Source organism: Canis lupus, chromosome 10 (genome assembly GCF_011100685.1).
Source record: "Canis lupus familiaris isolate Mischka breed German Shepherd chromosome 10, alternate assembly UU_Cfam_GSD_1.0, whole genome shotgun sequence".
Taxonomy (NCBI): domain Eukaryota; kingdom Metazoa; phylum Chordata; class Mammalia; order Carnivora; family Canidae; genus Canis; species Canis lupus.
In genome coordinates this window covers 27,210,312-27,222,022 of record NC_049231.1, presented here as the reverse complement: position 1 = coordinate 27,222,022, position 11,711 = coordinate 27,210,312, and the positions used below count along the sequence as shown (strand labels likewise).

The window sequence follows — 11,711 nt, the reverse complement described above, 5'->3', positions numbered from 1 at the left end:
TATTACGACTAACAAGTGAATGAACGAATTAGTAAATTAATGCATGAGTGAATGAAGTCATTTAACTTCAATTTAAATCCTGACTTTGGCCAAGGGTAGAGGTGAACTTTAATATTCTTTGTCCTGTGGACTGGGAATGACTAAATGTGTTGTGGTATTGTTATTTTGTTTGTTTTATTGTTTTTGTTTTAGATAAAACCTAACAACATGAGCAGGCTTCAGCCAAAAGTTCTCCCAATTCTTGGACAAGGATTCATCCAGGTGAGCTAGAAGGTGAGGGATTAAGGAAGCTGGCTTCCTATTTCTGCGTTGGTTTTGACTTCTTGGTGTCCTCTCTGTGGATGAATCATAAAGACACAAACAGAAACAGATTAAAAAGCCAGTGTGATGAAGAGAATGAAGAATTGAGTCCACAGGGTTATGTAAACAACCTAGAAATCAACCACCCAGAGTGAAACCAGTGAGAAGACTGGGAAATGAAGGTGAAATAGATAGACTATGTAAAGGGGGGAGATTTGTATAACCAAGGGGGAATTTGGAGATAAATTGTGATAAGCACATGAGGGATATAAAAAGGCAAGAAAATAGATTAAAACGAGAGAGATTTAATTATAGGGATAACAAAAAGTTCTACAAGAAAACAAAAGTAACCATAGCATACTCTATGGCTCACAGCAAGTGTATTGATGGCATAACAGTCCTGATTAGTGATCCAAACCAAATCACCACAAAAACACACTGAGAAGATGAGATAGGAAGTGTGTGCAGGGACGCCTGGGTGGATCAGCGGTTGAGCATCTGCCTTTGGCTCAGGGCATGATCTCAGGGTCCTGGGATGGAGTCCCACATCGGGCCCCCTGCATGGAGCCTGCTTCTCCCTCTGCCTGTATCTCTGCTTCTCTCTCTCTCTCTCTCTCTCTCTCTCTGTCTCATGAATAAATAAATAAAATCTTAAAAAAAAAAGTGTGTGCAGATTTTTTTTAAAGATTATTTATTTATTTATTTATTTATTTATTTATTTATTTATTCATGAGAGACACAGAGCACAAGAGAGAGAGGCAGAGACACAGGCAGAGGGAGAAGCAGGCTTCATGCAGGGAGCCCAATGTGGAACTCGATCCCGTGTCTCCAGGATCACAACCCAGGCTGAAGGCAGCGCTAAACCGCTGAGCCACCAGGGCTGCCCAGAAGTGTGTGCAGATTAAAGAAAGCTCAGTCCTCCTTGCCTAATCTGGTGAGAACTCAATGCATAATGCCTAACACTGAAAAATCAAGGACCCAGAGCACCATGGTATTTCAACAGGAATAGGAAAACAAATACCAAAACAACCAGAAAAGAAAATGGAGGGGTTCTTGGGGGGCTCAGTTGGTTAAGCATCTGCTTTCAGCTCAGGCCCTGTGTCAGGCTCCCTGCTCAGTGGGGAGTCTGCTTCTCCCCCCTGCTCATGCTCACTTGCTCTCTCAAATAAATAAATAAAATCTCTACCCCTCCCAACCTCCAAAAGAAAGAAAGTGGGAAATGTGTTGCTGGGGAATGGAAAAGGGTTCCAGAGAAATGCAATTTTTTTAACAAGTTTTGTTAAAATGTTAACTAAACTATTAGCTGATTAATTTAATAAGCACTTATGCTTTTCATAGTTAATCAGTTAATTTTTTTAAAGATTTATTTATTTATTTATTTGAGAGAGAGTGCACACAGTGGGGAAGGGCAGAGGGAGAGCAGACACACCGCTGAGTGTGGAGCCCACCAGGGCTGGGTCTCATGACCCTGAGATTATGACCTGAGCTGAAATCAAGTCAGATGCCTAACCAACTGAGCCACCCTGGTGCCCCATTAATTGCTTAATCTAATGGGCACTTATGTATTACTTTGTGTCAGGCACTGTTCTGGGTGCTTTACAAATGTTAACCAATTGAATTCTCATAACAACCTTATGCTGTACATACTATTATCATCCCCATTTTCCAAAGAAGAAACTTGAGATACAGAGAAATTAAGTGGCTTAAGGTCACAGAGCTGGTAATAGGTGGAGGAACTGGGATTAAAACCCAGGTGATCTGACCCCAGAGCTGCCTCTCTATTTAATTTTTAAAGGATGAGTATGTATTGTTTTAATTCAAATAAGAACAAAAAAATTTAAGTCAGTGTGATCTTTTAGGAGGATTTATTCCTAACTTTATGGATATAGAGAGGCAAAGTTCTAAAATGTGACCAATTTTGTGTATAAGCAAGGAACTGAAGCAAAATGCTAAACACACATTAATCATTAATTCCTTCACCAAACATTCACTGAATCCTTACTACAAGTGAGCCATAGGAGCAGGTACAAAAGATTCAATGCTGAATAAGACAAGGTCCTTGAACTTGGGAGACTTACAGAACAGAAAGGGAGACAGACAATTCCATCACTAAAGCAGATCATATTCAGTGGAGCAAGCTTGGAAAAGCACAGCTCAAAGTAGGCAGTCACTAGGGCAGTTTGGGGAGACTTTCTGAAGGAGGAGCCCATGCTGGGCTTTAAGGGTCAGGTAGGAGTTTGTCAGATGAAAAAGTGAGTAAAGCCTGTTTAAGGAAGAGGACAGAGCAATGAATACTTGTTAAAATGAACTGAAATGATTGCTTTCTTCTTCCATTCTGAAATATTAGAATGTCAGAAACAATAGCATTTATAAATCTCTCTTAACTCAAGAGATTCTGTAGCTCAAACCAGTGGGTGCAAACCATGCTGTTATAATCAGTGGCTGTTTCTCTAATCAAAGAAAAAAAATAAATTGATAACTTTTCTTCATATTAAGTTACTTCTTTTTAAAAAAAAGATCTATTTCTTTATTCATGAGAGAGAGAGAGGCAAAGACTTGGGAAGAGAGAGAAGCAGGCCCCCCTGCAGGGAGCCTGATGTAGAACTCAATCCCCAGCCCCAGGATCACACCCTGAGCCAAAGGCAGACACTCAACCACTGAGCCACCCAGGCGTCCCTTAAGTTTGCTTCTTAAACCTTCTCTTACCTGGGTGGTTCAGCTGGTTAAGCATCTACCTTTGGCTCAGGTCATGGTCCCAGGGTCCTGGGATGAGCCCCACGTCAGCCTCTCTGCTTAGCGGGAAGCCTGCTTCTCCCTCTCCCTCTGCCTGCTCCCCTTGCTTGTGCTATCTTTCTCTCTCTCTCAAATAAATAAAATCTTTAAAAAAAAAAAAAAAAAAAAAAAGGCTGTAGCACAGGCCCTAGAGTCTGGCTGCTGGTTTCAAATCCTGGCTCATCTGTCTACCAAAGGCCAGATCCTGGGCAATAGTCGTCACTAAACCTTTCTGGGCCTCAGCTGCCCCAGCTATCAAATGAGGATAACGACACCCCATATCTTACAGGAGTGCTGTGGGGATTAAAGAATACACAGACCATGTTTAGAATGGAGTAGGGACCTGGCAAGCACGACTCTGTTGGGTGTCCTTGCTCAAGGTGATAAAATGAATGAGTAAGTAAAAGTTATAATTAAGAAAAAAATTAATCTGTAATCAAGTTGTAATTTCTTTTTTTTTTTTTTTTTTATTATGATAGTCACAGAGAGAGAGAGAGAGGCAGAGACATAGGCAGAGGGAAAAGCAGGTTCCATGCACCGGGAGCCTGATGTGGGATTCAATCCCGGGTCTCCAGGATCGCGCCCTGGGCCAAAGGCAGGCGCCAAACCGCTGCGCCACCCAGGGATCCCGCAAGTTGTAATTTCTTAACATGTTATGTGTTACTTTAAAATACCAAAGTTTGCAGATATACTGAAGATCCATATTTTATGCTACAAATAGTCCTTTATTTGGGTGACAGAATTTAAAGCAGTGATATTTTTATGGGCTTCTGCAAAGAGCAAGACAACTTCTGCTGTCCTGTCCCCAGAACATGGGAGAATCAGAGCTCTGAGCTCAGGAAAACACCCTGAGTATGTCAGCATCTGATCTTCACCTGCTAGTCCATCTGCACCTGAAGCCCGCCTCCTCCTCCACCCTAGAGCAGTAATCCTGTAAAACTAATGACTAGATGTCTTCTCCAAAATGGATCTTCTCCAAACCTCCCAATCCAGAATGGTCCAACGTACAGATGACCCAGGAGGAGCCCAGGCCTTGACTTAAGCAAGCCTCAGCTGCCTCCTTTGAAAAACAGGAAAAATAAAATTTACTTCACAGAACTGTTCCTAGACTTGAATGGGACAATGGAATATGCCTAGCACAGGGCAAAGACTACTTCCCTCAATTCCCCCTTCAGTATTGCAATAGTAGGAGCAGGTTTGCTCTTCTTTGGGCCCTGAAAAGTCTAGAGTCGCCAGTCCTCAGTGACTTCTGAAAGAAGTGTCTGAGGAGACATTTTTGGACCTGGTTGTGCCCTCTCTTAATGTGAAACTCTTGGAGTTTAGAGCCTCTTCCTTGCAGGTAGGAATTTGTGTGTTTTCTGGAGTTTCACCATTTCAGTGCCTGGTGGTGGATAAGTAGGGTAAGAACTGCCCTAAGAGGTAAGAACTCAGCCAGTCCAGGGCCCAGAAAACCCAGGAGTCCTTCTGGGCTGGGCTAGGGCAGTGGTCTCAAACAGGCATGCTCAAAGGTATTCTGGATAAATGAATGTAAGAAGCTTTATGAAACAATAATAAATAAAGTGACTATTAATTACTTACAGGTTCTATGCCAGGCTCTTTATATGAGTTATGAGTTAACTATGAGTTATATAAGTTATATGAGTTAACTTTTCACATATAACAACCATCCACATCTCTTAGGGCCAAGGAAACGGGCCCAGAGAATGAAGGTATTTGACCTAGAGTCACAGAAGGAGCAGGGCAAAGATTCAAAACCCCAGATCTTTTTAGAGTCAAATCTCCTTTTACTGCTTCATCTGCCATCAGGATTTTTAAAATATTCAGATTTTTAAAATCCACAATTCCCCAAGACTTAGAAAATAAAGTGCTTCATAGGCATCCCTTCCTGATTTGTCCAGGGATCTCCATGTTCACCTCTCCTGGAACCCCTCACACACTTTCTTGATCCCCTGCCATGCTAATTCCTGCCTCTGAGCCTTTGCCTTTGTTGCTCTGTCCACCAAGAATGCCATCCTCTTGCCTCATCCCCCTCCTTCTGCCTGACAAATACCTTATCTTTTCCAAATTCAGGTCAAGGAATACCACTTCTATAAAGCGTTTCTGGGGGCACCTGGCTGCCTCAGTTGGAAAAACATGTGACTTCCTGATCTTGGGGTTGTGAGTTTGAGTCCCACGTTAGGTGTAGAGATTATTTAAATATATATAAAAAAAATAAATAAATAAATAAAATAAATATATATATTTTATATAATAAAATATATATTATAATATATAAAATATTATATATTTATAAATAAATATTTATAATATTATAAGTAAAATATTATAAATATTTATAAAATAATATATTTTTTAAATATATATATATATATATATTTTTTTTTTTTTAAACTAAAGTGTTTCTGCATGGCTCCTAGGGTGACCTCTGTCTAACAGTACCTCCAGAGCTTAGGGGGTTTATTTGTTGAGACAACTGCCTTCTCTCTACCAGGCTGTGAGCTCCTTGAAAATGGGGACTGTGTTAACTACTGTTATTTAACCCAGCATCTAGTGCAGGGAACTTCTGAAGTCTCTTCTTCTTCTTTTTTTAAAAGATTTTAATTAATTAATTAATTAATTAATTAATTTATTTATTTAGGGGCAGAGGAAGAGTGAAAGAGAATCTCAAGTGGACTCCATACTGAGCATGGAGCCTGACACAGGGCTCTATCTCATGACCTTAAGATCATGACCTGAGTCAAAATCAAGAGTTGGATGCTTAACCGACTGAGCCATCCAGGTGCCCCTAAAACCCCTTCTAACCTAGGCTTGCTGCTGTGCAAAACTCAGTGGCTAATGTCTACCTCATATGGCTGTTATGAAGATCAAAATGAGGTGACATTTGTCAGGTCTTTTTTTTTTGTTTTAAGATTTTATTTATTTATAGAGATGCAGAGAGACAGAGAGGCAGAGACACAGGCAGAGGGAGAAGCAGGCCCCACACAGAGAGCCTGACGTGGGTCTCCATCCAGGGTCTCCAGGATCACGCCCTTGGCTGCAGGCGGCGCTAAACCGCTGCACCACCAGGGCTGCCCATTTGTCAGGTCTTTACCTTACTTTTTTAGTCTATATCTAAAGCCATTATTATATTGTAATTTAATATTATTATTTGTAATATTTTATTTTATTTTTTTTTTAAGATTTTATTTATTTATTTACGAGAGACAGAGAGAGAGAGAGAGAGGCAGAGACACAGGCAGAGGGAGAAACAGGCTCCATGCAGGGAACCTGACATGGGACTTGATCCTGGGTCTCCAGGATCATGCCCTGGGCTGAAGGCGGCACTAAACTGCTGAGCCACCTGGGCTGCCCTGTAATATTTTAAATAAAATAATGGATAAAAGAGTAAATGCATGAATAAATGTAGTGACCAAAACAAAAAAAAACTCCTCATTCAGCTTAGAAAAAACTATGATGGTATATTTCCCTTATCCTAGGAATTGCTATTTCTGTTTCTTAGTCTCTGGCCACAGTGTCCTTTTTCTCCTGTTGTTTTGCCTTACCTGGTAGAAATATCAAAGCTCCTGGCCTCCTGCAGGAGCTTCCCAGTCCTAGGGGAGAGAATTAGTTAGTGCCTGAGAGTGACAGGGGAGACCAGTCCAACTTCTGTCTTGCTTCTCTTTCCCTCTCCTCCTTTCCCTTCCTGTGGGGGAAATAAAAAACACAACAAAATCGGATCAAAAATTCAGTGTAATTTCTTCTAAGATGTCACTGGAATCTTGATAGATACACAGGCTTGGTGCTGTCTGTGGCCCTCTTTTTCTGTGGCCAAAGGCAGCTTGGAAAACAAGCCAGCACATAGAGGAAAGGAGGGCGGGAGGGAATAAGAGACAAAGAGAGAGAGCAAAAACCTAAATATGGCATTGAGTTCTTAGATCCAACATGCCTGCAGCTGGCCTGTCTGTGGCCTTCCCAGTTATTGAAGCTACTAGATTTTCCTCCTCAAGCTAGTTTGAGCTGGTCTCCTGGCACTTGCAGCAAAAGAGTTCTGACATACAGTTCATAAAGTACAAATGCTTAGCAAAGAAGAAGTACAAAATCACTGGTAGCTCTTACTACCACCATTAATTATAATAAAAATGAGAGTTGGGTGAATAACACATAAAAGTGAGTAAACCTTTATGTGCCCTTTTCCATGTATTAAGAATTCTAGGGGCACCTGGGTGGCTCAGTTGGTTAGGCATCTGACTTCATCTCAGGTCATGATCTCAGGGTCCTAGGACTGAACCCTGTGTTGGGCATCTCACTCAATGGGAAGTTTGCTGGTCTCTCTCCTCCCATCCTCCTCCTGCTTGGGCTTTCTCTCTCTCTCTCTCAAATAAATAAATAAAATCTTAAAAAAAAATTCTGACAGGGGTGCCTGGGTGGCTCAATTAGTTAAGCATCTGACTCTTGGTCTCAGCTCAGGTCTTGATCTCAGGGTTGTGAGTTCAAGCCCCATGTTGAGCTCCATACTGTGTGTGAAGTTTACTTTAAAAAAAAAAAAAACAGTGTTTGTATTTCCACTTTTCCATGGTTTTTGTTAGAACAAACCTTGAAAGAAACGCAGTCTCCCTCTCATGACTTCCTCTACGTTTCTTGTCAAAGGATTCCTCAAGGAAGCTTGAAGGTTGGATGAACATGTGGTTTGCCTTCTTTTTTTCTAATGCTCTTTGATCAACGTTCTTCACATCCCTGTGGGGAAATCACAAGGGCACATACAGAAAAATACTTAAGAGTCAGCATGACCTTTTCACTCCTTTTTTTCATATGTAAAGAGAAACAAATATTTACAAACTGATTCATTCAAGAGCAACTGACTAAAACAGAGAGATGACTACATAGCAGAAACAGTCTGGAGCCTGTGTTGTGTGCTAGGGGTCATATCAGTCCTTGGGCCACAGAGAGGAAGAGGACATGGTCCCTGAATTCAGGGAAGATATATTCAAATTAGGAGGACAGGAGAAGAAATCAACAATCTAAAAGAAAGCTGAATTGGAAGGCAAGCTGATTTCAAGTTGGGGATCTGTTGCTTACTGTGTGCCTTTAGGCAAATTACTTAACTTCTCCCCACCAGTGTGGAGAGAAGATAATAGAATCTAGTGTAGGGGTGCCTGGGTGGCACAGTCGGTTAAGCATCTGCCTTCAGCTCAGATCATGATCCTGGGGTCCTGGGATGGAACCTTGCAGTGGGCTCCATGCTCAGTGGGGAGTCTGCTTCTCCCTCTGCCCCTCCCTCTGCTCGTGCTTTCTCCCTCTCTCTCTCTTTCTGTCAAATTAATTACAAACCTTTGTTAAAAAAATATTTTAAAAAATAGAACCTAGGGTTGTAGTGAGGTCTGGGTTACCATAGGTCAAGTGCTTAGCTCAGCGTCTGGTACACAATAAACAAAGGAAGTGCTTGAGAGATGCCAGCTGCTGTTGCTGGTGTTCTAGACGGTTTTCACTGGAGTGTGTTCAGATAAGCATGGGGTACACAACGGAAATGCCAAATTGGGTGATACACTGGCTGACTTTTGAAATGTGAGTAGACATTTGATGAAGAAGCAGGTTATGGGCACTCAAGGTAGGCAAAATAACAATAAAAATGTATTTGTGTGAATTAAGATTCTGTCATAGACTTCTCTATTTATGGAGGATAGATGTTGAAAGACTGATATTAAAAAATAGCATTGATATTGGCCTAAACTGAGGTAGGGAAGCTGAAGGGACTATTTTATTTTATTTATTTTAAAGATTTTATTTATTTATTTCAGAGAGAGAAAGAGCATGAGTGGGGGGAGGGGCAGAAGAAGAGACAGACTCCCCACTGAGCATGGGGTCTAACATTAGCTCCATCCTAGGACCCTGAGACCATGACCTAAACTGAAGTCACATGCTCAACTGACTGAGCCACCCAGGCTCCCCTATTTTTTTTTTTTTAAACCAGAACGTTTATTTTGACTAATCGTTGAAATCCTTAAGATGAACTGGATGCTGCAACAGCTGCCCTCTTGGGCTTAGGTGTCGTTCCTTCACAGAATCCATGCCTGAACCTGTGGTATACAATTTTTAGGTGCCTCATTCGACTGTCCCAGTGGTATTCCGTCTTTTAGCCTTGGCACTCCAATTATACTTTCTCTTCCGCTTGGCAGGGTAGCCACACTTGCTGCAGGTGGACTTCTGAAGGTGGTAGGCCTTAGAGCCACAGCGGTGGCACAACGTGTGCATCTTATTGTGACGCTTTCCAAATGATGACGTCCCCTTCGTCATCTTGTTTCCACGGCAGACCCCCCAGGCTCCCCTACTTTTAAGATTTTAAAAGTTAATTGATTGATTGGAGAGTGAAAGAGAGAGAGAGAGTAAGCATGCATACAAGTAGGGGGAGGAGTAGAGAGAGATAGAGACAAGCAGACTCCGTGCTGAGGGCAGAGCCCAACACAGACCTTGATCCTACAACCTGAGATCACAATCTGATGGACACTCAACCGACTCACCACCCAGGTGCCCCTGAAGGGACTCCATTTTAGAAAGGCTCTATCTCTGCTGTTTTTCTACTAGGCCCCATTTCAGAATAAGTCAAAAAAGCTATGTTCCCACTTTGAGGGGGAAGCAAGAAAGTTAATCCTTCTCTAAATTTTGCCCAGGGGCCGCAAACACCTAATAATGTCTAAGAACCAGATTTCAAACAAGTTCCAGGCTGACACTGACATCAATACCCCTACCTGGGGTTTGACCTACAGCCCCCCGGAGAAGATGGCCGCCCCAGCGGTGTCCGGGCTGTCCCGGCAGGTGCGGTGCTTTAGCACGTCTGTGGTCAGGCCGTTTTCCAAGCTTGTGAGGCCACCTGTTCAGATACATGGTATCGAAGGTCGCGATGCCACTGCTCTTTATTCTGCTGCATCAAAACAGAATAAACTGGAACAAGTAGAAAAGGAATTGTTGAGAGTAGCACAAATCTTGAAGGAACCTAAAATGGCTGCTTCCATTATGAATCCCTACATAAAGCGTTCCGTGAAAGTGAAAAGCCTAAATGACGTGACAGCAAAAGAGAGGTTCTCTCCTATCACATCCAACCTGATCAATTTGCTTGCTGAGAAGGGTCGCTTGAACAATACCCCTGGAGTCATTTCTGCCTTTTCCACCATGATGAGTGTGCACCGTGGAGAAGTGCCATGCACAGTGACCACCGCGTCTCCTTTGGATGAAGCCACTCTTACTGAACTAAAAACGGTCCTGAAGAGCTTCCTAAGCAAAGGCCAAGTATTAAAATTGGAAGTTAAGGTTGATCCATCAATCATGGGGGGAATGATTGTCCGTATTGGAGAGAAATATGCTGATATGTCTGCAGGAACCAAGATTCAGAAGCTGAGCAGGGCCATGCGGGAGGTTTTCTGAAAGTATTGATTATCTGTCAGTGAAAACTCCTAAAACTTGGAGCAACAATAAAATGCTTCCTGAACAGAAAAAAAAAAAAAAATACCCCTACTTTCGGTAATTGATGGAATAATGCCTGTTGGGCAGCCCAGGTGGCTCAGCGGTTTAGCGCCGCCTTCAGCCCCAGGGCCTGATCCTGGAGACCCAGGATCGAGTCCCACATCAGACTCCTTGCATGGAGCCTGCTTCTCCCTCTGCCTGTGTGTCTGCCTCTCTCTCTATCTCTGTCTCTCATGAATAAATAAATAAAATCTTTAAAAAAAATGCCTGTTGCTCACCTGGCACTTACCTCTGGTTGGGCCCTACTTTCGACTCCTAAAGAAACAAGTACCCTAGACCCCTTTCCAGTGTAAACTCCCTAACCCCAGGCACTGACAAGACTCATTCTCCTTTCCTTTCCAAGTCTCCCAAACGTTCTGTCTACTATTCTCGACCCATCATTTATACTATTCAATTAATTCTGTTTTCACTTTCTCTGGCTTACATTTGATTTCTATCCTGTGTGAAGCCAAGGACCCTCTTGGCCGTGTTGGGGGACTCTCCTCGGTCCTTAGACTCAACCTGCCTGTATCAAAACCAATGGCTATTCCAACAATGGGCATTTTTCCCAAGTCAAAGGAAGAAATTCGGTTGACACAACATTCTTACTTTTGGGATCTTCTGCCACAACTTTTTCTTACCCCTGGGGAGCCTGCTTGTGGTTGCGACGAAGAGGCAAAGAAGAGCAGCAAATTGCATTTGTCCTTGTTATGGTCGCATTTTCTTTCTTTTCTTTTCTTTTTTCTTTTCTTTTCTTTCTTTTCTTTTTTAAAGATCTTATTTATTTATTTGAGAGAGAGAATGAGCAAGAGAGAACACAAGCATGGGGAGAGTCAGAGGGAGAGAGAGAAGAAGACTCTCAGCTGAGCAGAGACCTTGACACTGGGTTCCATCCCTGGTCCCTGGGATCATGACCTGAGCTGAAGGCAGATGCTTCATCCACTGAGCCACCCAGGCACCCCAGTGATCACATTTTCTTCTTTTTTTTTAAATTTTATTTATTCATGAGAGACACAGAGAGAGAGAGAGGCAGAGACACAGGCAGAGGGAGAAGCAGGCTCCCTGTGGAGAGCCCGATGTGGGACTCGATCCCAGGACCCTGGGATCACGACCTGAGCCAAAGGCAGACACTCACCCACTGAGCCACCCAGGTGCCCTCCAATGAT

General features: G+C 42.6%; 1 protein-coding gene and 2 pseudogenes across 21 annotated transcripts in view; 1 reads left to right on the top strand and 2 right to left on the bottom strand.

Annotated features, from left to right (window-relative positions):
* The window catches only part of FAM227A (family with sequence similarity 227 member A), a 95,620-nt gene that overhangs the window by 9,103 nt on the left and 74,806 nt on the right, over positions 1 to 11,711 (bottom strand). For 15 of the 21 annotated variants that reach the window (XM_038550569.1, XM_038550559.1, XM_038550571.1 and 12 more), the window contains 2 exons: positions 7,645 to 7,785; positions 6,615 to 6,662 (listed from right to left, as the gene is read on the bottom strand). In XM_038550569.1, coding sequence (XP_038406497.1) covers positions 6,615 to 6,662; positions 7,645 to 7,785 — 189 coding nt within the window. Of the gene's footprint in view, positions 1 to 152; positions 336 to 6,614; positions 6,755 to 7,644; positions 7,786 to 11,711 lie in introns of those variants that run through there. The other 6 variants (XR_005365586.1, XR_005365587.1, XR_005365585.1 and 3 more) reach the window with 4 other exon arrangements.
* LOC102153107 lies at positions 8,958 to 9,497 on the bottom strand (annotated as a pseudogene).
* LOC608258 lies at positions 9,721 to 10,552 on the top strand (annotated as a pseudogene).